The sequence below is a fragment of the Saprolegnia diclina genome (assembly GCF_000281045.1).
Source record: "Saprolegnia diclina VS20 unplaced genomic scaffold supercont1.33, whole genome shotgun sequence".
NCBI lineage: Eukaryota > Oomycota > Saprolegniomycetes > Saprolegniales > Saprolegniaceae > Saprolegnia > Saprolegnia diclina.
The window spans coordinates 249,877-274,766 of record NW_008246100.1 but is presented as its reverse complement, the minus strand read 5'-3'; the positions used below and the strand labels follow the sequence as shown (position 1 = coordinate 274,766).

Genomic DNA, 24,890 nt, shown 5'->3' with positions numbered 1-24,890 from the left:
GGCACGACGGCATCGTCCAGCACGCTCCTCCTCTCCAAAAAGTTGGCTGTCATCATCACCATGCTCCTCGTGGGCTACACGGCGCGCACGCTGTACATTGGTGCCGCCAAGCGCCGCGGGTACGGGCCGTTCCTTATGTGCGTCTTTGCCTTTCCGCTCGTGCTCTCGCAGCCGGTGCTGCAAGTGCTTCAGAGTCTGCGCTACTACAACGCGTACACACCCATGGTATGGGCGATGATGATGTGCACACCTGTCATAGCTCTTGCGTAGACCAAGTTCATCAACTTTATCTCGTGGATCGGGCTCTTTCAAATGTCGACGGCCTCCATGTGGAATGCCAGCGTCGACGTGACGCTTTTCGCGTATATAAGCAAGCACTACGGCGCATACCAAGCGTCATACGACCCCGCCGACGTCCCAAGCATTCCGCCTCCCGCACCAGTCGCCGCGCCCTTTGAAGAAGAAGAGTGCGGCGCGTGACAAGTGTAACCGGGGCACCACCGCCCCAACGTTGATGTCGATCAACACCTGGCGCCGCGGACGAAGCTACGCGAATGACAGGCGGCCACGCAACCTCTTTTGGTGTGGTCGCCTCGAGATGCTGGCTGCCATCGTCCATCGCCAAACCATTATATAGCCGATGCGAGTTGCCACCCGAGTAGCGCGCTCCGAGTTTTGTCTGCGAATGACGCTGCACTGGGAAAGTTCAGACCACGAACACCGGTGCTCAGCCGAGATGCGACAGGAACCGAGCGCTGCTGCCTTGCCGCGGGACGTGTAACCTTAAGCAATTGGATGCATTGTCCTATGTCTCGTACGATGCTCAGCGAAACTGTGCGTCGTAGTCGAGCATCACTTGCTCGTCATCCCAGCCAGTAAAGAGAGGGTGCAAGAGTAGCTGCTGCAACGACAGAGTCGGCGGCGATGTGGTGCAGGCCGCAATGATTTCCTACGCGCCCATTCGCATCTTTCTCCGAGACGACGTCCGACGTACCTCGACGACAGAGTCAAGACGCTCTGCATGTACGCGGATGTGGACGGTCATCGTCCGTCGCTCGTTGCGACCGAGAGTCTCAAACGCCAAGAGCATGTCGCCGGCCGTCGTTGCGCAGTACGCAAACGTGTTGCGGGCGTTCGTGTCCTGCGTTTGTTGCCAGCTGAGCGAGAAATAGTCCGCAAGTACCTCGAGTGGTGCAAGAAGAGGCGAGGAACCGCCGACGGTCTCGAATGCATAGCACGCCCAGCGCTCGTCGTCGTCGTCGGTGCAGAAGCAGAGTTCAAAGGAGTCAGCGACACCGACCGTAACGATCGGGTGCCCCGACGGCGTCCGGACAACGTCGTTGGCATGGAGCAGCCGAGGAAACTCGAACAAACGCCGCTGAGACGTTGCTATTGGGTCACATAAGCTCTTATTGCTGTGGTTCGCACACGACCACTGGACGGGCGCGGTATCGTCGTAGGCAAAAGCAGCTGTCGTACGCACGCAGCAAAAAAGGCTAATAGACCGACTTCTCGATCGTCGTCTTGCCGGGCGCGTGGGTCGCTATGGCGCCCCGCATAGAAGACGTTTTGCTCGATGATGGAATTACCGCGCACACGGGTCGAGGGCGTCGCCTAGCGGCAGCGTCGCCCAATACAGCCGCAGGTCGTCGGGTGCAAGCAGCACATGATGCCACGTCATACGCTACAATATACTATACGACGTGTCCGCAACGCCCATCGTACATCCGTCTCGAGTCGATGGTTGCATTGCTCGACGAGGTCGACGCAGGCGTACAACAGCGTGTGGCCAAGGTACCTAGTTTACGTTCATCGAGCTACGGTGTTATGTATCGCATGTAGCACTTGAACAAGTGGGAAGTGAGCGCGAGGCACCCGTGCCGCAAGAGCAAGCTCGAGAGCGAAACGACCTAGTCGAGCGATGACACGATTGACCAACTAACGTCTTGTCTCTGTCTGCGTGTACCTGGACGTACTCAAAGTAGTAGAATGTAAAGTGTGCAGAAGTGTCCATGTCGGTTCCGTAAAAGCTTCGGAAGAACCGGCTGCGGCCCATCTGCGCATCGCGTTGAGCTCGATGTACCAGCGCAAGTGGTCTACCTCGTAGTGTACGGCGGCGAGTCGATCCAGGCGCGCAACGCTCTCGAGAAGGACGCTACACATGCAAGCATTTGCCCCTCGTCCGTGAATTTTGCTGTTTGGTACGCCGTGGTTGGAACCGCCACAACCTCGAGACGGCCGCTGGTCCGGCCGCTGCTCGTTGAGCGCTCGTAGCTCTGAAGGTACAGCTGCAGCCTGGTCGCCCAGCGCTCCTACGCACTGCGCCATGACAACACGCTACAGTCACGGTGCCGTACGTCGAGAACACCAAAGGTGTTGGCCACCGACTCGCTCTGAGCGTGCATCCGGAGACTGTGAAAGTCGCGACTTCGTGCAATCTTTTCAAGCTGCGTCGAGTGCGCCGCTTGGTACGTAGTCGGGTGCTTTGTTTCGTGGAACCGAGGGGTCGTTCCATACTGCGGATGCGCCTCGATGGGGCAATGCACCAGCGCCTTGTGCTGGTGCGCACCGAGTTCCGCAGCCATTGTGGCTACCAAGCGCTCTACCTTGTCTTCCTACATGCTGGTTTATGCGAAAGCTCGTAGCTAGAGTAGAGCCACCGCGGCAGCATGCTCAGTTGCTAGCTTGGTCGTGTAGGCCACCAGCGCTGCTTTTTCGGGCTCACCAAACGACGCCGTGTCCCACGACTGCACGAGGTGACAGAGAAAAGCGAGCTAGGTCAACAGAAGCATCGCATCTCGCTCATTTGCAGCGTCGGGATACCTTGTTCGAGATCTCGGTCGTAATGGCTGCGGCCGCCTCGTCGGCGCTAGCGTCGCCAAGCGCGCGCGCCAAGAGCGCTTGAAAGTGTTCAAAAGCTACGCTGACTCTCTCCTTGTCCTAATGCAGCGCGCACATGACAACTCGTTGCGGCAGCGCAATACCCAGAGTGCTTGGATCTTGTGCAAGTAGGCGTCTGGAAGCAGCCCGCGGGCATGGAGGTCCGTCAAGAAGGTCGATCTAGCGCCACAGTCGACTCGAGCGCGTGGAATTTGTACGAGATATACCGCTCGTGCGGCGTCACCAGTGCATTGGGGTCGCTGACCGCCGCGCGCTCAAAGGCGTCAGCGAACGGATCTTCTCGCATCCAAGACTGCGCTGATTGGTACCGAAGCGCCGCGATCTTTGCCCTTACAAATTCGAGGATTATTGGCCCAGGACACTCTTGGCCAGAGCAAGCGCTGCCTCTCGCGACGCCTTGCCAACGACCTCTTCGACCGACCACTGCGCTCGTTATTTGACGCCACGTTGTGTGACCACGCAGTGCCTGTCGAATGCGAGGGACCTTTCGAAGCGCCGTCAAGGCTTCACTCGGCGTCGCCAGGCGACTAACGATGAGCAAGACGTGCCCGGCTCCATTTGCGCTCTTCCGCCCGGTGAGCAGTAGCATCGGATACCCAAGCTCTTGACTCGTATTGGCATGACACGCCCGGTCATGCACCTCGTTGCGTCCAGTCGATCCACCTCGCTTCCGAAGCTTTTTGCGGTTGATGGCAACGGCAAGAGGCGCGTGGCTATGCCACGTCACCGGGTCGCCGGATGGTGTATCCGGTCGTCAATGCAGAACGTGTGGTGGCATCAGTAGTGAATTTCCCCGGCTTCGAATTTCAGAAAATATGGAAGCGGTCCGCCACGCGCTCAAGATCCGCCTGCCCAAGTACCTCAAGTCGCTGCCGATCCCGAGCAACGTCGCCGGCTTTGCCAAGCTCACGACGGAGGAGTTGATGATCCTCGCGCCCTTCCTCGTGACAGTCGCCGTGCTCCTCTACTCGATCTTTGCCGGGCTTGGCAGCGGCAGCAAGAAGGCGGCGCCAGCCCGCATCAACAAGTCGATCTCACTCGAGAAGGACAAGGTCGTCGACACGTGCGACATTGAAGACATGTTCCAGAAGGGCTCGCTCAAGTGCGTGCTCTGCCGCTGCTGGAAGTCCAAGAAGGTATGCACATCGATGCTAGCATCATATCGTGGCTCATCTCTTTGGTGGCCTAGTTTCCGTTCTGCGATGGCGCCCACGCCAAGCACAACAAGGAGACAGGCGACAACGTCGGCCCGCTCATCATCCAAAAGAAGGAAGAGTAAGACGGCTTGTGCGCTCTCTATATATATGTCTTTCGGGAACGACGACGATGTTGTATCGCTCTACGTGGCGCAGACGCTGCGCGTGGCGACGCGGACCGTGCCCTTGCCTTCGAGGACACCGTACGTTGGCGCGTACACGAACGACTGCTCAAAGACCGCATCGACGATCGCCCAGGTATCGAGGCTCGCATCGCCCTGCGGGTTGGCATCGCAGATCTTGTACGACGTGGCGGCAACGATCGCCACATGCATCTTCTCGCCCGCGAACGAGACCAGCTCGACCGACTCTTTTTCGCGGGCAAAGAGGTTGAGTGCTTTTGCCGGCAAGAACGAACTGTCGAGGTCGTCGCCAAACGAGATGGCCGACGCCATTGACGGGCGATGCTGCTCGACCTTGGTGGGTAGCACGAGCGAGCTAAACGTCACATAAGCTCCATCGCACGCAACTATGACAGGTTGGTCGTATACTGTTGCCGGGGAACGTAGCCCAGGTCGTCGGACGCCAAGCTAGCCGCGAGCTCGGGGCATGTATCGCGCAAGACCACCTTGATCTCGAGCGGTGCTGCCTCGCGTGCACTGGGGCACAACACGACCTGAAGGATCCTCATCAAAGCACTGTAGCAGGAGGCAGCGTACCAAGCTCGCATTGTGGTAGAGGTAGTCGACCGTCTCGTACGTGTCGCCGCCCGACTGCGTCCGGTTGCACGACAGCAGGACGCTACGCACCACATCAAGCGCAAGCGCTTCCGTGAGGTCGTCGCACACGTCCATAAAGGCCTGCGCCAACGCACCCACGACGCTCTCGGTTCCGTCGGCGCCGCTGTAGACGCGGCCGTTGATGCTCACGCGGTCGCGCCCGAGGTCCTTGAACACTTGGTCCATGCCGCTCTCGCCGAGATGTTGCCGCGTTTGCTGCAGCTGGCTGTGCACCCACTCGACGGGCACGCAGAGCTCGTGGTGCGTGGCGCTCCGGAGCGCGTGCACGTACGCGTCCTTGCGCCTTGCGTCCTGGATCTGGCGCTGGAGCAAAATGAACGCGTAGCAGTCGCCGTCGATGGCGCGGGGCGAGACGGGCGACGCGTTCACGACGGCCCGGATCGCGTGCACCCAGAGGCGGCGCTCGGTCTCCGACTTGGCCATGAAGACGAGCTTCGTCTGGCGCTTCTCGGCCGCGCTCCCGGTGGCGAGCAGTTCGAACGCGTACTTGTGCTGGAAGCGCTGCGAGAGGTTTTCACGACAGAGGAAGCGCCGGGGCACGAGGATGATCTCGGTGTACGTCGCCGCTGCCATGTCGGCGTAGTAGCGCAAGACACCCCGGGTCAAGACCGCGTACTTTTTCGTGCTGGTTCGGAGCGAGTTGTCTTTGGCCTTCTTGAGGTACCCGGCGAGGAGCGTGTCGGGCGGAAGCTTGGGGTGGTGGGCGTCCAAGGACGGTGGCAGCGACGTGCGCGGCTTGTCCTTCTCGTCCAGGAGCTGCAGCGCCGCAGCGAGGAAGAGCGACTGGTAGCTAGGGCTCTCGTGCGGGCTTTGCACCGGCGGCTTGGCTTTTGGCGACGACGCAGCCGACTTGGACTCGACGAGGGACCCTTCGTTGGGTCATGACGGATGCACGGAAAGAGGCGCGTACCCATGTCGAGCACGAGGGAGCCCCGACGACGCTGGAGCGGTGACCGCAGCGGTGTCAAGCAGCCACTGAGGCTGGCGTGATCGCAGCGCTGCTGGTCATACGGCTGCATCGCCAATGCGTAGCGCGTCGCTTCGGCTTCCATCGCGTCGTTGAGCCGCTTCAGCTCGGGATGCAACGTACCCTGCGCGTCTGTGGCGCGGACTCGCTGCATGTGGGCGCCCAGCGTTGGCGGTCCGACCTTGGCCGCCATCGCCAGCAAGTCCTCGGCCGTGAGCAGCATGCACCTCGACAGTCGCGATCTTGGCGAGTATTCGGTGCCTGAGGTCCTGTATGTTTGGATACAGTGGATCTGTTAAATTCGGCAGATGCCGCAGTATTCCAGACGCGGCAAATCTTGACGATGGACGCGCGCATGGGCCCGGTCGAGCGCGAGGTCATGGCGCTCATCATGCTCGTCGCCCAGGACGCCAGCGCGTCGAAGCTGGCCGCGCTCGAGGCCGCGCTCGAGCGCCTGCCGGCCATGCCCACCGAGTACCTCTGGACGAGCTACGCCGTCGCCGTCGTCCATACCATGCTGCAGGGCCGGTCGGTGTCGCCGCCAACGATCGAGTGCGGACTCAGTGCGCTCTACAAGCTCTTTACACGCTGCAAGCTCGGGCCGCTCGAGACGACGCCGGACCTCTTTGTCACGATGATCAAGACGTACGTCCGTCGCCCTCGCTCTATCAACCTGTTGGCATCCTGCGCATGCTAGGTTGCTCGTCTACTTGCCGCCATTAGATAGCTCCAGTACATCCAGCGCTCTTACTGAAGACGGACGCAACTGCATCGTGCAATGCATTGGCCTCCTTGCTACGCGCACCGCACCGGCAACCTTCTTTACGCCTCCGACCGACGAGATGATCGAGGTGGCTTTTCTAACGGTACAGCCGACTCGATGCAGAGCCCATGGACAGTAGCTGCTGCTAGGTAGCGTACTTGCTGCAGCAAGCCGAGAAGGAAGTCGCGCGCGCCTCCCGCGTCCAAGCACTCGAGGCGCTCATCGCGCTCCTTCGGTCCATCGATAACGTGGACGTTGTGGCGCTGCTCCTTCCCGGTGTCGTCGCCAAGATGCTCCAGCTCACCCACCACGCCGACTACAAATGGGGCTCCAAAGTCCCAGCGAAGGCGCTCGAGTGCCTCAGCGAGGTCGTCTTCCTCGGCTTGCGTGACAGCCGGTGGCCCCATCTCGTGTCCAAGCCCGAGTTCACCTTGGAGGCGGCTCTGACCCCATTTGCCACGAGTCCGCCAACGCCTCTGCTCCGCCCCAACTCGTCCAAGCCCGAAATCGACCGGTCCCGCGCCTGGCTCGAGACGACACAAGCCAACCTGGCGATCGCACTCGACCTCATTTGCCGCTCGCAGCGACACCACGCCAAGCCGCGCGTGCGCCTCTCTCTCGTCACCCTCTGCAGCGTCGTGGTGTGCGACTGCCGCTGGTCGCTCGCACCCAGTTTCTTCTCGGCGTTTGAGGCCCTTTTGAGTTTGAGTCTCGACCCGATCCTTGATGTGCAAACGTATGCGCGGCAAGCCCTCGACCGCTTCCATGCGACGATGACCGCCGACGAAGGTCTCTGGCTCACGCGCCACGCCACGTCACGCGTCGTCTCGCACTTGCGCGCGCTCGCAAAGAAATGCGCGACCGACGTCGAGATGGAGGCCGAGGCGTGCGCGACGCTGCAGGTCGTCCTCGCCTACGACCAGAGCACACGTATTGCCTTTGATGCGGTCCTGACCGACCTACTGCGTGCGATGCAGACCATTCTGCGCATCGACCACGTCGACGCCCACGTGCTGGCGCACGAAGCGAGTCGCTCGCGATCGCCAAGCGCCAAAACGGTCACCTTTGCCTACTACCGCAAGCGGTTCGTGCATATTCGGTCGGACGCCGCGGTTCGCTTGGCGACCCAAGTGCTTCGGCGCATCGGCGCCCGCGGCTCGACGCTCGTCTGGATCGACCATCTCATGGCGCAGCTCCGCAACGAGGTAGGCATCTTGGCGTCGGCATGCGTGTCGCATAGTTTTATCATGTGTCTAGTCGGAGCGCTCGACCGAGCTGCTGCTGGTCCTCAACCATTTTGTACTTGGCGCGGGCCACATTGGCGACTTATCGCCGACACCCGACACGCCGCCGTTGTCGGTACATATGGTCGGGTACTTGCTCGACCAGCTACTGCAGTTGCCGCAGTGGACGACGCTGCCGGTCGATGCAACGCCTCTTGGACGCCACCACCTGCGTCTCGGAGGCGCGGCCGCGGACTCGACGGACACGACGAGCGTACTCTTGGAGATTCTCGGCAGCTGCGCCGAAGCGCTCGACATCGCCTTTCACCCGCTGCTCATGCACGTGCTGTACCCGATCGCCGAGCATTTGGCGGGCCACAGCAGCGTCGTGCACCAAGCGGCCACCGCGACGCTCGACCGCATCGCGTTCCACTGCGCGTACGATGACGTACCGGCCTTGCTGCATGGCAACATGGACTACGTCATCGACATGCTCTGCAGCCGCCTCGAGCAGCTCGAGATGTACCCGCACACACCGTTCGTCGTCGAAGGGCTCTTGGCGCACGCCGGGTCGACGCCGCTCCCGCTGTTGCAAGACGCCATCAAGAGCGTACTACGCAGCGTCGACCGCTACGTCTCGAGCGGCCACAGCGCTGGCCTCTTGCGCGTCATGAAGGTCATCGTGACAACCGCGCCGCACCTTGCGGAGGCAGCCCCCGTGGTGCCACGTTCCTCGAAGCTCGATGCGTTCCTGAAGGAGATGAAGACGCTGTTTGATCCAAACATGGGCGCCCCCGATGACGCGGCGAGCGAAGCGCAGCTCGATGCCATGCTCCAGGACAACGCGGACGACGAATCGGCGGTCCTCGAGCGCAAGATGAAGGCGGCGATGCCGGTGGAGCACGAGCCCGAAGCGGATGCAAGCGACGCGGCCATGCGCGACCTTATCAAAGACATCATTGTGCGCTCGTCGTACTTTATGGCGGCCCCCGACGTGGCCACGAGCTGCTTGGCGAGCTCGGTGCTATCGCACGCTGTGCTGCTTTTGCCGCTCAACGACCTCCGGCCCGTGGCCGCGCGCGTGTGGCCGGCCGTGGTCAAGCGCCTGGGCAGCACCGCCAAGCCTGTCGTACTCGCGGCGCTGCACTGCCTCTCGGCCCTCGCAGTGCGCTGCGGCGACTTTCTTGCCGACCGGTTTGTGTCGGAGGCATGGCCGGCCATGCGCCTTCTCTTGCTCGTCGACTCGCATGAGACGCTTCCGGTCTTGGCACGCCACGAGCTCGTGGTCGATGGCATGACGTTAGCTCCCAGTAGTGCGGCGAGCTCGAGCCATTCGCTAACGCACCAGATCCACGTCCAGTGCCTCGAGTGCTTGACGCGCATGTGCACTGCGTCACCGGCGCTCGAGTCGATCGAGATGGACGTGGCGCGCGTGACAAGCCCCATGCTGCGGTCGTCGTCCAGTCCAAGTCTCCAAGAGGGCGCGCGACGCCTCTTTCTCGCACTGGCGGCGCTCAACGGGGATGCGCTCTTCCCGCTGCTCGCCGACTTGGGCACTTGGGCATTGCCGTCGCCCCCGACGAGCGCGTTCCCAGCCTATGGCGCGACGGCCGTCAAGAACGTCAAGCATCCCGTCTCGACGTCGGCGTCGACGGCAGCGTACACGGCCAACGCGCGCGAGCTCCTGCGCTACATGCACGCCCATCCGTAGGTGATCGAGGACCCAGTGCCACTCGATGCTGCGCCAAAACTGAGGGCTAAACCCCAAATGAACCTCGTGGTGCCACGTACGTGACGTGGCACGCTGCTACGTAGGTTGTACAATAGGTGGGTCAAAACATGGCGAGGATTGCATCACGGGCTGCTATTACTGGGATCGGCCGTGACGGAATAATATTTAGCACTCTAGTCCATATCTTCGCCGGCGCCCACGATCTTGGGGGCCGCAGCGATCGTGGCCGCGAGCTCGGCCGCCTCGGCAGCTTCTTCCAACTCGACCATCAACGCGTCGTCCTCGTCGGCGGCGGCTTCGGCGGCCGCGACGATCGCGTCGACGTTGACGACGCGCTTCGAGTCGCTTTCGACCGTAAGGGCCTTGGACTTGGCGCCCTCGGCGTTGCGGAGGTGGGCCTTGACCGTCAGCACCGACTTGCGCGTGACGTTGAACGAGACTTCAATTTCCGGCGACCCCTTCTCCATGGGCGGGATGCCTGAGATCGTGAGGTTGGCGAGGAGCGTGTTGTCGCGCGCCATGAAGCGCTGGCCTTCGTAGATCTGGAGGTACACCGCCTTCTGGTTGTCGACGTGCGTCGTAAAGACCTCCTGCGTCGTGGCCGGGAGGACCGTGTTGCGCTGGATCATCTCGTAGACCGAGCCGTCGGCGAGGCCGAGCGAGAGCGTGAGCGGGACGGCCTCGACCATGTTGAGCGGGTCCGACGGGAGGTTGTCCCACTCGGCCGTCTCCGAAAGCGTCGCGGCCTCGACAGTCGCACCATAGGCGATGACCTCGTCGGGCACGATCGTCGACGACGCCTTCTTGCCGTCAAAGAACGCCTCGATGGCGGCCTGGACCTTGGGGATGCGGGTCGAGCCACCGGCAAGGATGACGTGGTCGATCGACTCCTTGTCGAGGTTGGCGTTCTCGAGGAGCGTCTCAATGTCCGTGACCATCTTGCGGACGTGGTCGCCAATCATCTCCTCAAAGCGCGAGCGCGAAAGCTTGACAATGAGATCCTGGCCGTCGGCGAGCGAGTCGACCTCGATCGTGACCTGGCTCTGCGTCGAGAGCGACTTCTTGGCCTGTTCGCAAGCAAGCTTGATGCGGTACAAGGCGCGCGTGTTGTCCTTCAAGTCGACCTTCTTCTGGCGCTCGAACGTCTTGACGCAGTGCTCAACGAGCGCATACGTAAAGTCCTCACCGCCCAACGCGTCGTCACCGACGTGGCCGACGACGTTGAAGAGGCCCTTGTCGGCGCTCAAGAGCGACATGTCCGAAGAGGCGCCGCCAATATCGACGACAACAATGAGCTTCGTGTCGATCGACTTGGTCTCATCAAAGCCATACGCGATAGCGGCGGCGATCGGCTCGCTGATGTAGCGCATGACGTCAATGCCAGCAGCCTTGGCGGCTTCGTTCATCAACGTCTTCTGCTCCTCCGAGAACTCCTGGGGCACCGTCAAGACGCAGTTCTTGACCTGGACACCCGTGTAGTCTTCAGCGAGCGCCTTCAACTTGCCAAGGACAAGCGACGCAAACTCGGTCGCCGAGACATCGCGCTTCGCCTCCTTGTGCGTGACGGCGGCGACGGCGTGGCCCTTGGCATCGGCCTTGACATCGAAGCTCCAGCCCTTGATGTAGTCGAGCGACTTGACGTCCGAGTGCTTCTTGCCAAGCACGCGCTTGAGGTGGTACACGGTGTTGGCCGCGTTGTTGTGGAGCTTGGCGACGGCCGAGTCGCCGACAACGACGTCCTCGGTCTCAAAGGCGACGACGCAGGGCGTTGTGCGGAAGCCTTGGTCGTTGGCGATGATGGAGACCTTGCCGTTGAAGTGGACGCCGACGCACGCATGCGTCGTGCCGAGGTCGATACCGATGCAAGCCATGTTGAGCGAAGATGGGCGGATCAAAAATATTCCTGCCAGCACCAGTGAAACCAAAGGCCAGCATGGCGCCCCCGACATCTTATGCGCCAAGTACCTTGGGTAGCGTATACCATACAAACACATAGAGAGAAGACAACCTCTCACAATCGATATTTGCAGGCGCAAGCAGCCAATCGCAACCACCCGACGCCTCGCCAGGCAGCCAATCAAACGCGGCGGTTTTCGATCTTGGCGCTGGCAGCCACACATGCATCGGGATAACTTGAGATTAGAGAAGGGTCCCAGACCGGTAAATGTGCTCGATCTTCTGCAAGAGGTCTTTTTGGCTCCCGCGTCGGAGGCCGCAGACGCCGTTGATGGCCAAGCTCACGAGGTGCGCCTTGCGATAGCTCTTCTTGTTGGCCGCAATGAACGCCAGCAATTCGGCTTCCTGGAAATAGTAGGCCTTGATGTAGTTGTTGACGTACGACCGACCCCATAGCGTCTGGTTTTGGTTGCTACCAGAATCTGAGCCGATTGTAGAAGAGGCACGTCTTCGGACCTCACGTGGTTGATCAGATCGAGGCCGTTCTGGAGCGCAATGAGGTCCATCGACATGAGAGCGCGTCCTTCCAACGAGCACTTTTTCACACTGGCATACCCCTCGACTAGCGCTTCCATGATGGCCCGCACCACATACGACCAGATCTCGTCGCGGACGGAAATCGGGACCGCCGAGCCTTGTAGAGTGCCTAGCAATTCACTCGCGCTATCCAAAAAGTACGAAAATACCGAAAAATACCCCAGAAAATGCCACAGCGACGGACGAGCGCGACCACATACTCGTTGTGCTGGTCTGAGAGATCAAGCGTGTCCCACGTGGCCTTTTCGACCATGCTCGGGATCGACGCCGCGGCAATGAGCGCCGGCGCCATGACCGCGTAGACGTACGATCGGCCTTCTTTCACTGCGTCGCCCATCGTCGTCATCATCGTCGCCATCATCTCGCGGCGCGCGGCGGGGACAAATGGCGCCAGCGACGACGCGTGGAGCGACGAAAACACGTGCCACTGGAACACGAGCGCTTCGATCGCGACAACGCGCTCGACGAACGCAAACCGGTTGGCGTCGCTCGAGGTGGCGATCGCTGACGGGAGCTGCGTCACGCGCACGGGCACCGACTGCGCCGTCAAGCCAAGGCCAAACTCGGACTGGATGCGACTCAACTGCTGGCGAAGCTCTTCGCACTGGAGGTCGCTCGGCGTTTGGCGCGTCAAGAGGCGCGCGAGGTAGTTGTCGGGGCATGCGGTCGTCAGCGTCGCATAAAACACAAAGTCAAAGAGCGACGCAAGCCCAAGAAAGATGTCCCACGCCACATGCGGTAGCTGCTCCATGAGCTTCATGTACACACCGCAAAATCTACAGCGGCGCGCTTAGTATCAAGAATGTATCAAGAAACAGTGGGCACCGCAAAAAGCCCGAGAGGCTCGATGACGACATGACGTGCTTGGAGCCAAACCGAATGAGCTCCTCGGTCAACGGCGAGCTCATACTCGAGTCCGACTCGCCGCGCAAGTACGGATCCATCGCGATCAGTCTCTTGATCATCTTGTCTTCTTCGTCGGCGACCGGGTCCGATGCAAAGTCATGGCGCTTCGTCTCGAACGCGTAGCGCTGCATCGCGGGCACGACGAGGAAGGTCGCGCGATAACAGAGCGCAAATGGGTTGCCCTTGGCGCGGTAGTGCGCAAATACGCTGTCGCTGGCACGCCGCTCCGGAAGGCGCTGCACCACCTGGAGATCAGGGAGCGAGTACCCCGAGCGCTGCTCCAAGAGAGCGGGGATGCCGCCGGTGTGGTTTTCGACCGAGACGGAGAGTCGTTCCCACTTTTCCGTGTCGAAAAGCATGCGGAGGAGCTCGATGCTGTCCTTTTGCTGGAGCTTGAGAAAGCTCCGGCACTTGTTGCTCAACGCTGTCGCAAGCCTACTCGACGATATGTCAACCAATGGTCGATGACGCGCGTGTGCGTACTTGGATGACGCGTCGTCGCCGCTAAACTCGTGCCCAATCGTAATCAGCCGAAGGGTCGCATGGGAGAGCGATACGAGGTGCTCCATCTTGAAGTCTACGCACGGTACGTCAGGATCCTTCTCAGGACGGCAGGGACGGCACCGTTGGTGAGTGGGAAGCGGTCGAGGAGGTCCCCGACGCTCTGCTGCATTTGCTCCCAGACGATCCTTCGATATTGCGCATACGCCTCGGCGTGCTGTGCGGCCATTTCGTGCAGAGGGTCGGTCGTCGACGGCGATTGATTGGTCGCTTCGGTCGGCGCGTCATCCAAGCCGCAGCGATGCAAGTATGCCAACTCGGTGTTTTTGTCGCTGAATGGATCGCGGTGCCACTGCGTGATGAGGTAGTAGCCGTGCAAGAGGCCCACGAGCTTCTCGTAGCACGCGAGCAGGTCTTCGAGCATCTAGCCAGGGCCCATGACCACCACGACAGCGAAGGAAGTGCGGTACGATGGCCACCGACTGCGTGGGCTTGTCCCTTTTGGCTGTTCGCACGGTCGCGTCGGTAAAGAGACTCTGGATGTGCTGTCGCGAGAGGTCTTCGATGCCCCGCACAATCACTTGCGGCACGCTCGACGTTGCCGACCGCTCGGCGTCCAGCGCTAAGATGGCGCGCAAGAGGTTGCCGTATGCTGCCGAATCAAACGACTCGAGGAGTCCCACGAGGGCCTGCGCGTCATCAAAGGCTGAAGCTATATTCGGTGACGCGTCGTACCGTCTCAAAGTGCTGGCGCAGCTCGAGGAGGGCGTGGACCATGCGCTGACGGACGGGCCGCAGGATGAAGAACCGATCCAGATCACGCGATTGGTCGAGCTGCCGGCGAATGTCGATGCACGTAGCCACCTAGTCGTGCCGGTTTATAGTGTATCGACACTATTTGTGTGCTTTTACCGCGCTCGCATAGTCTTTTTCTTGTAACTGCGACAACATGTCGTGCTCGAGGCGGACAAAGCCCAGAATCTGCGAGCTAAAGTCGACAATCTAGACAACAAACGTACTAGAACGTGTACAAGTGGGACGCCTACGGTCTGGAGACGGTCGCGGTTGCGACGCAGCTTGACCAGCTCGAGATGGTTGATGACGAGGTCCTGCTTGGCGCTCGCGAGGAGCCGTCGGCCGTTCTTGACTTGGATCAGCGCCAGTGTCAAGTCCAAGTCGACGTCTTGCACTTGGTTCATGCCTTGGATGAACGTCGTGTGGTTGCGCTGGACGTCTTCGGCGAGCTTGGCCGTCACCACGTCCTTGGCGAGATCGAGCACGCCAATCTGCGACTGCAAAAAATCGCTCACTTCGTCCGCCTGCAGCGGCAACGACTCCTACAACAGCCACTTGCAGCCGCGGGCGTGGTCGAGGCGTCGAGACGTACAAGGACGTGGGCGATCGGGTCGAAATGCGGCGTAAAGTATCGCGGATCCAAATCGCAGAGCACCTTGTCCTCGGCGGGTGGTACGTCCAGCAATGACGCCTAGCCCGAGTGAGCTACCAGCATACACTAGCATGACAGTACGGCAGGTGGCGGGCCAGTGGCAGATGTCGACACGCTGTTGCGCCGCTGCCGATGGCTTGCAGGCGATGTGTCGCCGGATCGCTCTGGGCAATGGCTCGTGGTCGCGGATCTACCGTCATGGAGAGAGCTAGAGACGAGCGCATATAGCAGCGATGGGGATGGCGGACAGGCGCACCTCATGCTGTGCGCTCGGTGGTCAATGGACTCGGCTGCCGCGGTCGCTCGCAGTTCGAAAATCCCCAAATTCCTTCGAAAATATCCCGGATTGTGATCATTCGATTTGGCAGGTTATTTGGGATGCATCGATTTACAAAGGTATTCCCTTGAAACGAATTATAGCCAATTGCTTTCACGACATCGACATGCCGGCTTGTGATTTGCTTTATTTCAGCCAATCCAGGACCTCGTCTTGCGCTGTTTTCAGAATTCGGCGGACTTGGTATGCCACATATGCCACCTTGAATATGCCGAATACAAGAGGATTATGCCGCAAACAACCATTTTGATGCTGTTACTTGTGGCGTATGCCATCTAGCAAACATCAACGCAAGGTTGGCCAGAAGCGAAGATGCAGCAAGTGGTCGAGGTCACGTCGGAAGAGCAGTGGAAGACCCTCACGGGCGTCGCCAAGACGTACGTCATGTTCTTCTACGCCAAGAACGTGAGCATCCCGTCCAACCAGTCGGCAACGGGCGACTGGCTCAGTACGGCCAGCGTCCTCTTCACGCAGCTCGCTGCGCTCCACCCGCGCCTCGCCTTTGTCAAGATCGACGCCGAGGCCGTGCCGGCGCTCAGCACGCAGTTTGGCCTCGCAGTCGTGCCGACGTTCATCCTTTCGTTCGGCAACAAGGTGCTGGAGCGCATCGAGGGCATGAAGGTCGCGGAGCTCGCGCAGGCCATCGACCGCGCGAGCAAGCGCCAGGCCGAGGCGACGCCGTTGGCCATGGACAAGCCCGTCGTCGTCGACGATGCGCTCCGCGGCCGCTTGGAAAAGCTAATCTCGTATGGCGACTTGTGATCGATATGGCCCGCTCAACCTTTGGCGTACGTAGGGCGTCGCCGGTCATGGTGTTCATGAAGGGCAACCCGAGCGAGCCCAAGTGCGGCTTCTCGCGCAAGCTCATCGAGCTCCTCAAGAGCGAGAACATTGAGTGCGGCACGTTCGACATCCTCCTCGACGAGACCGTACGACGTCACCCTGCATGAGCGAGATGCGACTGGCGACTAGGTGCGCCAAGGCCTCAAGCTCTTCTCCGACTGGCCGACGTTCCCGCAGGTGTACGTCAACGGGTCGCTCGTCGGCGGCCTCGACATCCTTCTCGAAATGAAGGAAGAGGGCAATCTCGCCGACCAGCTCGGCGTCAAGCCCGTGAGCGAAGGTACTTGGTTACCCCCGACGCGTCTTTGACCGCAGTTGGTGTGTAGAGGAAGCCGAGAAGGCGCTGTTTGCGAGCTTGTCAGAGCTTTTGCAGTCGGCGCCCGTGCTGCTCTTCATGAAGGGCACGCCGGCCGAGCCCAAGTGCGGCTTCTCGCGCAAGACGATCGAGCTTTTGCGTGCCAACAGCATTCCGTTCTCGACCTTTGACATTCTCACGGACGACTCGGTGCGCCACGGCCTCAAGAAGATGTCGAATTGGCCGACGTACCCGCAGCTGTACGTGCGCGGGTCGCTCATCGGCGGCCTCGACATCCTCACCGAGATGGCGGTACGACGCTCTAACACCACGGCTTTCTGATTGTGTATCGCGACATCGAATAGGAGGAGGGCGACTTGGCCGACCAGCTCGGCGTGGCCAAGAAGGAGCCGCGCTTGTCGACGCCCGACTACGCGGCGCTCATCTCGCGCGCGCCCGTCATGATCTTCATCAAGGGTATTACATCGACTGCTTCTAGCATCTGAGAGCTGACCAAGATGTGTAGGCTCGCCAAGTACCCCCAAGTGCGGCTTTTCGCGCCAGCTCATCGCGACGCTCAACGAACACGGCTTCTCGTACGATCACTTCGACATTCTCAGCGACGACAAGGTCCGCCAAGGCCTCAAGAAGTTCTCCAACTGGCCGACGTACCCGCAAGTGTACATCAAGGGCGAGCTCATCGGCGGCCTCGACATCATCCAGCAGCTCCACGAAGACGGCGAGCTCGATGCGTTGAAGCCCTAATTTTAACATGTCGATTCTGCCGAGACACCCAACTACGGACCATGCAAGAGGCTCCTTGATGGACCAAGCAAGCGCAGCTGCGGCCTCGCAAGCCGCAGGAAGCCGCGTTGCTGGACGGAAATTCAGTGGGCAGCTGCCGAGTCTCACACACCACCTCCGCCTCTCTCAACGTCGACGCGACGAGCCCGTTGCCGCGACAGAGATTTGGCCGCTGTAACCAGCAAGCCTCTGCGCGACGTTGTGCTACAAGAGAGCCGGGCGCTGACCATCGAACGTGGGGATGCAGAGCCTCGTGTTCGATATAAACAGATGGTTGCGGGACGATCGCCAAGGCCTTTGGTGCTTTGGTGGCGCTACCTACGGTACTTGGCACATCGCCGTCCTCGAAGTGGCGCCGCTGCGTTTCTCGAGGCTGCGCCAGTAGACCGTGGCGGCGTGGCGGCGACAGCCGCCATCTCAAACCCCGACGACGTCGCTGTACACAGTAGGACGACGTGATGTAATGGGGCCCTGAGATTATTCACGCAGCATTGCCGTCCGGACGTACGGTCCTCCGCGCACGCCACCGCCGACCAAGATGCTGCGGCATGTCTACGAGGAAGCCTGTGCCACATGGTGGGTTGGACGCGATCCCATCTTGCTCACTTTACCTTTTGTCTCTTCCTCGTCACTATGCAGCTGTCTGCCCTCCTTTTGATCGCCGCCTCCGCGCTCGTCGCTGCCGACCACACGCGCACCAAGGGCGCGCCGGACGTCTTTGATCAGTTTGACGGCGGCAACCTCGAGGACGGCATGGTCGGTGGCGTCGAAGGCGGCGTCGCGGCGCGCGTCAACATCGTCCACGACGACGTCATGCTCCGCAACCATGGCGACGGCCTCGACGCCGTGCCGTACAACACGTCGGCCGTCAACGGCGCGCAGTGGATCTACAACCCGAGCTGGCAGCTCTTCCTCAACAACCGCGACAACCAACTGAGCTGTCTCGATGCGTTCAAGGGCGACAACGGCGAGCTCTACGTGCACGCGTACGGCTGCGCCAAGTGGGACTCGAAAGCGTCCGAAGCGTCGGCGAGCAACCAGCTCTGGTCGGCCGACCCGATGGCCAACCTCACGACGATCGAGCACGTGACGCACACGGGCTTTTGCCTCAGCCAGTCGGGCGCGGATGCCAAGGTGCACATGAAGCCGTGCAACGCGTCGGACCCGGCCCAGCTTTTCGAACTCCGCGACGTGCCCAAGTAAGCTCCTAGCTGAGCATCGCGTCTTCGTCTCTGCCTTTATAAAACTAACAACTACGAATTCTGTCTTATCGTCCAACGTTTCAGTCTCGAAAACCCCAAGCCCTAACTTGCGAAGACTAGTTTGTAACGGCTACGTAATGCGCTCCGTTGACGGACAAGGCGAGAGCAGTAGGCACATTCATAGTACAATGCGGCTAGGGTATATATAAGGACCTGCAGTTTTGGTCGATGTACCGAGCAGCGCCGCTCACTCGGCTTTTCGAGAAATATTGTCGTCGTACTGCCACTGAGTCAGCATTTCAGCCAATCCAGAGTGCCGTTGCCAATGCGCGCACGTTCATTGGTAGAAAAATGGGAATTCATGTATCCGGCGGTCCTTCCGGACATTGCCAGCAACAAAAAGCCTCCTCATGAGTGACGAAGCGCCGCCGGCCGTGGCCCTCGCCGTCTTCTCGCGTACGTCTTGCACCCTCTCGCCGGCCGCGTAACCTCGTCTGTGTAGCGCTACCGCTTACCGAGACGGGCCGGCCAGTGCTTTGGCCGTCCGAGGTTGAGGTCTACAGCCAGTCCCATGTCTCGCTCTACGACCAGCATGTCAAGACCCAGTACGTCCATGGCCGGTGCGTGATTACGACGCACCGCCTCCTATGGCTCTCGGACGACACGGGCACCAACCTCTTCATGCCACTGGCCGCCGTCGATCGGCTCGGCAAGGTACACCGCCGATACGGTTCTTTGCCACCCCACGACCATATTGTTGGGCGCGTTAGGAGGCTGGCTTTATCACACGCTCGTCCAAGATCAAGATCGACTACACCCACGAAAATGCGTCCAAGCTGCTCAAGCTGTCGTTCAAAGCGGGCGGCCGCGACGAGTTCTTTGTGCCGCTCGAGACGTCGCTGTGCCGGCGTGCGTGGGCCGACACCAAGTCGGTGAGCGCGCTGGCTGACCGCCGTCTCCAGACGCGGCAGTTTGACCCGATGCAAGCCGGCATTGGTGGCATCATGCAGCGCCGCCAAGAGGAGCAAAAGCAGACGTCGGAGCTCACGACGCAGTCGTTCTCGGACCTCAACGCGCTCATGGACAAGGCCAAGGACATGGTCGACTCTGCATATCTTAGCACGTGCTAATGTTACGTGGCAGGTGGGGCTCATTGAGCGGTACGTGGCGACGGCCAACAGCAGCGCGGCCGCCGAGGCAACCACCGCAGATGAGACGACGCAGATGCAAGCGCTCCTGCTCAACATGGGCATTGCAAGCCCGGTAACACGCGAGAACGCGGGCGACGCGTACCACCAGCAGCTCGCGCGCCAGCTCGCCGAGTTTCTCAAGGAACCTATGGCGCGCCACGGCGGCATTCTCACGCTGTCGGACATCTACTGCCTCTTCAACCGCGCCCGGGGCACGGAGCTCATCTCGCCCGACGATCTGTACCATGCTGCGATGCTGCAAAAACCATTGCACTTGGGCTTGCACGTGCGCAAGTTTGATGGCGGTCTCATCGTTCTCCAGTCTGGTACGTCGTCTTCGTGGCCGACGCACTCGGACGAGGCTGGTGTGTTGTAGATTCGCACAATGAAGAGCAGGTGGCCGTGCGTCTCGAGAACTTGGCGCGGACGGCCAAAGACAGCTGCATCACGTCCAACGACGTGGCGACAGAGATGCACGTATCCTTGTCGCTCGCCCACGAGTACCTCAAGGTGCGTCGAGAGATAGAAAGTGTGGAGTGCCTTACGTGCTGTGTTAGGTGGCCGAGCAGCGTGGCAAGCTGTGCCGAGATGATACCGTCGAAGGACTCAACTTTTACCCCAACCGGTTTCCCGAATTTTTGGTTTAAATCAACAGAATCTTCTTTTGTGTACATAATGTATAGAAAGGGCACTGTTTAATGGTTACTAGTACAAGGCAAGTACAAGGTAGAGTACACAAACGCCAGTCAGAGCGCTCGTTGCAAGGGACAAGGCGGCCGACGTTGCAGCAGGTGCCACCGTCACGGGACGCTGCGTGCTGGTTGTTGGCGCAGCGGTCGGCGGTGTCGTCTTCTCCGGTGCCTTGTAGTTGAAGAATGCCTTGGCGTCGTCCGCGATCGTGTGACGCGCCCAGTCGCCCGTCGGCACGGAGAACGCAACGTTCATGTCGAGTCCGCGGCCAGTGGGCTTGGAGATGTCGCAATGCTCCATACTCGACCGCGGGTTGAGTTCCATGTACTTGGCCCGCGTAAAGCCAATTCGAAAGTCGACAGCGCCGTACGTTGCGCCCAAATTGCACTGGAGCGTCGCAAAGTCCAAGCAGCCCGACTCGACGCTCAAGACGAATTGGGTCGCAGACCGCGACCCGAGGTCCATATACGCCAACACCGTGACGTTGGGGTCGGCCACCTCGAGCAGCTTGGTCTTTGAAATTTGGTCCGAAAACTAAATGACGACCGAGGCATTGAGGACCGTGGAGCCATAAATGGTGGGTGCGCACGTGTAAGGCAGAATGGGCGCCTCGAAAAGCAACGCGCTGACAAACTGGCGGACGGATGGAGCAGGCTTCGCAGCGTCAACGGCGCGCCAATAGCTAGTGTACGAAATGTACACAGTCGACGCGGCGTCAGCGACGGGAAACGTGACGTTGGCGGCGGGCTCGGCGGAGGCGAAGTGACCGCCCACCAAGTCGGCGCGGACGGCGAAGATCGTGCTCCTGACGTCGGTACTGGGATGGACGGTCGTTGGGTCAAAGGACGAGAGGTTGGCAGCGAGAAGGAACGTGCCGAGGGCCGCGAGCGCGACCATTTTGTAGATTTGGGCGGGTGGGAAATTGACTTGTGAAGCGCCTCGGTGAGCCTTGAGTGTGACAAGAGTAGAAGCAGCTGGTGGATCTTCGGATGTCATCAGCTGCCTCGTCCGTGTACAGCGCATCTGCCGAACTCCAATGGCAGAGTGAAAGCTATCACCGAATGTTGCTGTGGACATGACGTTAGAAAATGGAGTAAATCGGCGGCGGATCGGCATGAACGGTCGGTGAGAACGAGTCGACGGCGCTTGGACCCCTTGCCTCTCTTATCCTGGCGATGGGATCGAACCTACGTACGCTAAACCTGTGAGCGATTGAACAGGAGCTAGTTTCAATGAATATCCCTGCCGACCGACCGTTGTTGAAGCTATGCAGTGCAGGATCAGGATCAGAAAATCGTCCTGTTGCTGTCTCAAAACACTCTAACGTTAGGAAAGGCATTGCACTCTAGTGCAAACTCGGTTGAGATGTCGTTGCGTCCGTCAGGCCTCTGCAGCGACCACACACTCCTCCAATTTTTAGTGTAATTTTGCGACTGAAGAAACACCAGCTAATCGCGTTTAGGGCACGACACCGTGATTTCGTACGTCATTTGTTCATCACTTAACTGAAACGGTGGTGGTTGCTGCCTCCCGAAAGATATCAGTTCGCTTCGCCTGCAAGATAAATGGGTCCACCACGGGATGGATCTCTCCGTACGCAGCTCACTCCCAACGACCAAGTGCTGGTGCCAACTCCCACGCATTCAGGCGTAGCGCTACGTATGCGAAGTCTTTGTGCCATAATGAAGATAACGCGGAACACGTTCATATATATATAATCTTTAACAAGCCGAGTGATTGTCAAGACATGTCTGGGCATATGTGTGTCTACACGGTTGTGGACAGAGATGTTGAACAATACACCATATGTATGTGAAGGCTGGCATCGCATGGTACAAACCCATTTTTCAATCGTCATAACCGACCAAAGAATTCAGTCCAATTTGTTGATGGATTCATATTTCCTTTGAGATCGTACGGCCTCATTTTCATTCCGTAAACGCGTTTGATTTTCTTTGCATGTTCCAGCCGATAGTGAATAATACGCTAGTAGCCATAAACCTGCGGCCAGCCCGTACGTGCTACTCGTCAGCTCTACGAATAAGCTTAGTGAGAAGAAATCTTGGTAGCAAAAGCACTCTATTTCTGGACGTTTTTGTCGACGTCCAGAAGCAAACAAATGTCGGCTGGTCACCGCAACAAACTGGCAACAAATGAAACAATGTATTGACAGGTATAAAGCCACTACCGTGAAATGCCTTGTTAGATCATGCCAACCCCATCAATTTGCCCAGTGGCGCTTCGGTAGTGTAGCCAGTCATTCACAAAAAGCGTCAAACAACATATTGTCCCTTGTGGCATTGCATAAAGATTATCGAGGGCGATCGTGCATGGGCTGCAAACGGCGTCGCAATACCTCAGTATTCCCTAATGTAATGCAGGAGTTTGAGTTTGGGTGAATTGTCATTGCGGTGTTGTCATGTTCCAGCGCTGGCCGATGCGACGGAATCGCCAATGCCGAGATCGAAACCAACGCCCGCAGTCGCAGTGCCAAGCGCTCTCTTCTGCACGAAGACTCGAAATATGCGTGCACCGTTTTCGTATCACGCATTGACAACGAGCACAGTTACTCCTCGCGAGACGACACCAAGTATACTACAGGTAACGTAGCCCTGCATCTAGTGAAACGCCTCAAAAACAAAAGGTTGTCGAGTTGATCGCTCATCGTACTATGTTGGGCCGTCCGCATAGTCATTTCAAAATTGCTAACCCTCCCAGACCTAAAGGTTAGCTCGGTCGGACGTATGCACCATATCGATTTCTTCACGGTGCGGTGGTAGGTGCTGCTTACGACCGTGCGCTGAGCACCCTGCCGTCACGTTTCTATTGGATGAGCCAAATCGCCGCGAGGCATGCAAAGACGCTCGTGGAAAGCGACAACGTGGAGGCGGCGGACGGTGTCGGCGTCGGTGTCGGTGCGATGCTGGATGGCTTGGTCGTCGTCGTCGCTGGCGCCTTGTAGCTGAAGAAGGCTTTGGCGTCGTCTGCGACCGTCTGCGCCACCCAGGTGCCCGACGGTACTGCGAACGCGATGTTGACGTTGGGGTCGATGTCAACCGGGCGCGAGTCCCACTGGTTGCCGCACATGGCCATCAAGGACGACGGGTGTAGGTCCAAGTACTCGGCGCGTGTCACGCCGATGCGGAACGAGGTGGCGCCCGACGCCGCGTCCAAGTTGCACGCGAGCGTCGCGTAGTCCAAGCAGCCCGCGTTGACGCGGAAGACAACTTGGCTCACTGTGCCCGGTGCCAGTTGCACCACTGTCGCAGTCGTCGTATTGGGTTTGGCTTCAAGCGTCGTGGTCATCGATGGCTTGTCCGAAAACTCAAACTCAAACGACGTGTTGAGCTTGGACGCACCGTAAATGTTTGGCAAACACTCGCGGGCGGCGCTACTTTGAGCAAAAAGCAGCGAGTTGACAAAATTGGCGACAACTTCAGACGGCTTGACGGCTTCGGTTGCGCGCGCGTAGCTCTCACGCGAGACGTACACGGTTGATGTCACGTCCGCGATGGGAAACGTGACGGCGGCGACGGGCTTGGCGGATGCGAATCGCCCACGACTCAAGTCGGCACGGACTGCGAAGATCGTCTTATTGGTGTCGTCAGTGGGACGGACGGTCGTCGGGTCAAAAGACGAGAGGTTAGCAGCGAGGAGGAAGGTGCCGAGAGCAGAGAGCGCGACCATTGTTCGACTGCGAGTGAAATTGAGTTGTGTCGGACAAGTGGTGTTGGTTTTCAACATGATTTGTATTTTTGCATGTTGTGAATTACCTTCATACTAGTATACCATGCTAGAACATTACATTTACGAGATTGTCCGACGCTGGACTGACTCGGTCGCTGTGACGTCACTTGGGCTGGTGGTGTTCGTCCGATACGATCCGCAGCGAATCTCAGTCCCTTGTCGTGGCCTGTCGGACGACAGAACAAATTGCCAATTGATTAGTACACCGATCGGTCGCAGTTGTTTGATTGACGATCCACTGAGCTGCGACACATGGTCAGCAGAGACCATGCAGCTGGTTCACCGCCTTGTCCGTGGTAAGGTCACCGATTTGCCTCGAAGAACGTGTAGAACTGGACTATCATGCGAATGGTTCTTACACCAGTATAGGCATCGCTAAGAATTCTGCAAGTTCAAGGGGTCGGTGATCATGTAGTCTCAAAGGTCGTGAAGAAACGATCGATTGCAAACAAAGAGCACGTTATGGAGTTCTCACCAAGTGCAAAGTACCCCAGATCAGCTGGGTATGCGACGAAACATCACCGTCTACCTTTGGCGGTATGCCACTCTGTTCAACAATGCGGTACAGCTCCGGCAATGAGAGTCTGAAGAAAGCATGTTACATCAATCGAGCTCGCTTCACTTTAGCTATCATAACAGTCTCGGCTTGAAATGGTATATTGATACAACTCTCTGTGACTCGCAACCGTGGTGAAGCGGGGATGACTTGAAAAATCACAGCTCATGAATCGCTGCTGTGACGTTGCCACGTCATCGTGCGTCAATGGTAGCGTCGTGCGCACGGAATAAACTTGTGTTTGACGTGTATCACGGCAAGTATCCAGTTTCGACAAGGCGACCTGGCGCAATGGAC

The 24,890-nt window shown here is 59.2% G+C and overlaps 12 protein-coding genes across 13 annotated transcripts; 6 read left to right on the top strand and 6 right to left on the bottom strand.

Annotated features, from left to right (window-relative positions):
- Nucleotides 1-60: 60 nt before the first annotated feature.
- Nucleotides 61-480, top strand: SDRG_10043 (hypothetical protein; the record flags this gene model as incomplete). Its single annotated transcript, XM_008616015.1, has 2 exons — nucleotides 61-225; nucleotides 271-480. The coding sequence occupies 2 exons, from the start codon at nucleotides 61-63 to the stop codon at nucleotides 478-480; spliced, it is 375 nt and encodes a 124-aa protein (XP_008614237.1).
- A 231-nt stretch (nucleotides 481-711) lies between these two features.
- SDRG_10042 (hypothetical protein) lies at nucleotides 712-3,199 on the bottom strand. The gene is made up of 15 exons (XM_008616014.1): nucleotides 3,108-3,199; nucleotides 2,985-3,060; nucleotides 2,824-2,940; nucleotides 2,661-2,774; nucleotides 2,358-2,615; nucleotides 2,206-2,312; nucleotides 2,101-2,155; nucleotides 1,967-2,056; nucleotides 1,846-1,910; nucleotides 1,726-1,798; nucleotides 1,590-1,684; nucleotides 1,434-1,543; nucleotides 1,184-1,389; nucleotides 995-1,141; nucleotides 712-949 (listed from the first exon to the last, which is right to left on the bottom strand). The coding sequence occupies exons 1-15, from the start codon at nucleotides 3,185-3,187 to the stop codon at nucleotides 824-826; spliced, it is 1,719 nt and encodes a 572-aa protein (XP_008614236.1). The 5' UTR covers nucleotides 3,188-3,199; the 3' UTR covers nucleotides 712-823.
- Nucleotides 3,200-3,590: 391 nt separating this feature from the next.
- SDRG_10041 (hypothetical protein) lies at nucleotides 3,591-4,180 on the top strand (the record flags this gene model as incomplete). The annotated part of the gene is made up of 2 exons (XM_008616013.1): nucleotides 3,591-4,037; nucleotides 4,091-4,180. 2 exons carry the CDS (start codon nucleotides 3,591-3,593, stop codon nucleotides 4,178-4,180), a joined length of 537 nt encoding a protein of 178 aa, XP_008614235.1.
- Nucleotides 4,181-6,113, bottom strand: SDRG_10040 (hypothetical protein). Its single transcript, XM_008616012.1, has 4 exons — nucleotides 5,808-6,113; nucleotides 4,817-5,766; nucleotides 4,649-4,773; nucleotides 4,181-4,595 (listed from the first exon to the last, which is right to left on the bottom strand). Exons 1-4 carry the CDS (start codon nucleotides 6,085-6,087, stop codon nucleotides 4,241-4,243), a joined length of 1,710 nt encoding a protein of 569 aa, XP_008614234.1. The 5' UTR covers nucleotides 6,088-6,113; the 3' UTR covers nucleotides 4,181-4,240.
- Nucleotides 6,114-6,178: 65 nt separating this feature from the next.
- On the top strand, nucleotides 6,179-9,660 carry SDRG_10039 (hypothetical protein). Its single transcript, XM_008616011.1, has 4 exons — nucleotides 6,179-6,509; nucleotides 6,562-6,730; nucleotides 6,777-7,832; nucleotides 7,885-9,660. Exons 1-4 carry the CDS (start codon nucleotides 6,208-6,210, stop codon nucleotides 9,559-9,561), a joined length of 3,204 nt encoding a protein of 1,067 aa, XP_008614233.1. The 5' UTR covers nucleotides 6,179-6,207; the 3' UTR covers nucleotides 9,562-9,660.
- Nucleotides 9,661-9,678: 18 nt separating this feature from the next.
- On the bottom strand, nucleotides 9,679-11,479 carry SDRG_10038 (hypothetical protein). Its single transcript, XM_008616010.1, has one exon. It carries the CDS (start codon nucleotides 11,451-11,453, stop codon nucleotides 9,756-9,758), a length of 1,698 nt encoding a protein of 565 aa, XP_008614232.1. The 5' UTR covers nucleotides 11,454-11,479; the 3' UTR covers nucleotides 9,679-9,755.
- A 209-nt stretch (nucleotides 11,480-11,688) lies between these two features.
- On the bottom strand, nucleotides 11,689-15,242 carry SDRG_10037. Of its 2 annotated transcripts, none has more exons than XM_008616008.1 (13): nucleotides 15,186-15,242; nucleotides 15,011-15,137; nucleotides 14,870-14,968; nucleotides 14,529-14,819; nucleotides 14,395-14,484; nucleotides 14,218-14,346; nucleotides 13,953-14,171; nucleotides 13,606-13,906; nucleotides 13,465-13,558; nucleotides 12,901-13,416; nucleotides 12,235-12,851; nucleotides 11,995-12,184; nucleotides 11,689-11,950 (listed from the first exon to the last, which is right to left on the bottom strand). In XM_008616008.1, the coding sequence occupies exons 1-13, from the start codon at nucleotides 15,188-15,190 to the stop codon at nucleotides 11,722-11,724; spliced, it is 2,907 nt and encodes a 968-aa protein (XP_008614230.1). In that variant the 5' UTR covers nucleotides 15,191-15,242; the 3' UTR covers nucleotides 11,689-11,721. The 2 variants fall into 2 exon arrangements, with proteins under 2 accessions (XP_008614230.1, XP_008614231.1); XM_008616009.1 differs by having other exon boundaries at nucleotides 15,011-15,119.
- Nucleotides 15,243-15,544: 302 nt separating this feature from the next.
- SDRG_10036 (hypothetical protein) lies at nucleotides 15,545-17,201 on the top strand. Its single transcript, XM_008616007.1, has 6 exons — nucleotides 15,545-16,012; nucleotides 16,063-16,195; nucleotides 16,239-16,389; nucleotides 16,436-16,716; nucleotides 16,770-16,881; nucleotides 16,931-17,201. Exons 1-6 carry the CDS (start codon nucleotides 15,579-15,581, stop codon nucleotides 17,167-17,169), a joined length of 1,350 nt encoding a protein of 449 aa, XP_008614229.1. The 5' UTR covers nucleotides 15,545-15,578; the 3' UTR covers nucleotides 17,170-17,201.
- A 481-nt stretch (nucleotides 17,202-17,682) lies between these two features.
- Nucleotides 17,683-18,486, top strand: SDRG_10035 (hypothetical protein). Its single transcript, XM_008616006.1, has one exon. It carries the CDS (start codon nucleotides 17,782-17,784, stop codon nucleotides 18,409-18,411), a length of 630 nt encoding a protein of 209 aa, XP_008614228.1. The 5' UTR covers nucleotides 17,683-17,781; the 3' UTR covers nucleotides 18,412-18,486.
- A 312-nt stretch (nucleotides 18,487-18,798) lies between these two features.
- Nucleotides 18,799-20,292, top strand: SDRG_10034 (hypothetical protein). Its single transcript, XM_008616005.1, has 6 exons — nucleotides 18,799-18,866; nucleotides 18,913-19,124; nucleotides 19,181-19,510; nucleotides 19,554-19,926; nucleotides 19,977-20,110; nucleotides 20,158-20,292. The coding sequence occupies exons 1-6, from the start codon at nucleotides 18,821-18,823 to the stop codon at nucleotides 20,245-20,247; spliced, it is 1,185 nt and encodes a 394-aa protein (XP_008614227.1). The 5' UTR covers nucleotides 18,799-18,820; the 3' UTR covers nucleotides 20,248-20,292.
- A 13-nt stretch (nucleotides 20,293-20,305) lies between these two features.
- On the bottom strand, nucleotides 20,306-21,187 carry SDRG_10033 (hypothetical protein; the record flags this gene model as incomplete). Its single annotated transcript, XM_008616004.1, has 2 exons — nucleotides 20,306-20,824; nucleotides 20,852-21,187. The coding sequence occupies 2 exons, from the start codon at nucleotides 21,185-21,187 to the stop codon at nucleotides 20,306-20,308; spliced, it is 855 nt and encodes a 284-aa protein (XP_008614226.1).
- A 1,926-nt stretch (nucleotides 21,188-23,113) lies between these two features.
- On the bottom strand, nucleotides 23,114-23,977 carry SDRG_10032 (hypothetical protein; the record flags this gene model as incomplete). Its single annotated transcript, XM_008616003.1, has 1 exon — nucleotides 23,114-23,977. One exon carries the CDS (start codon nucleotides 23,975-23,977, stop codon nucleotides 23,114-23,116), a length of 864 nt encoding a protein of 287 aa, XP_008614225.1.
- Nucleotides 23,978-24,890: the final 913 nt, after the last annotated feature.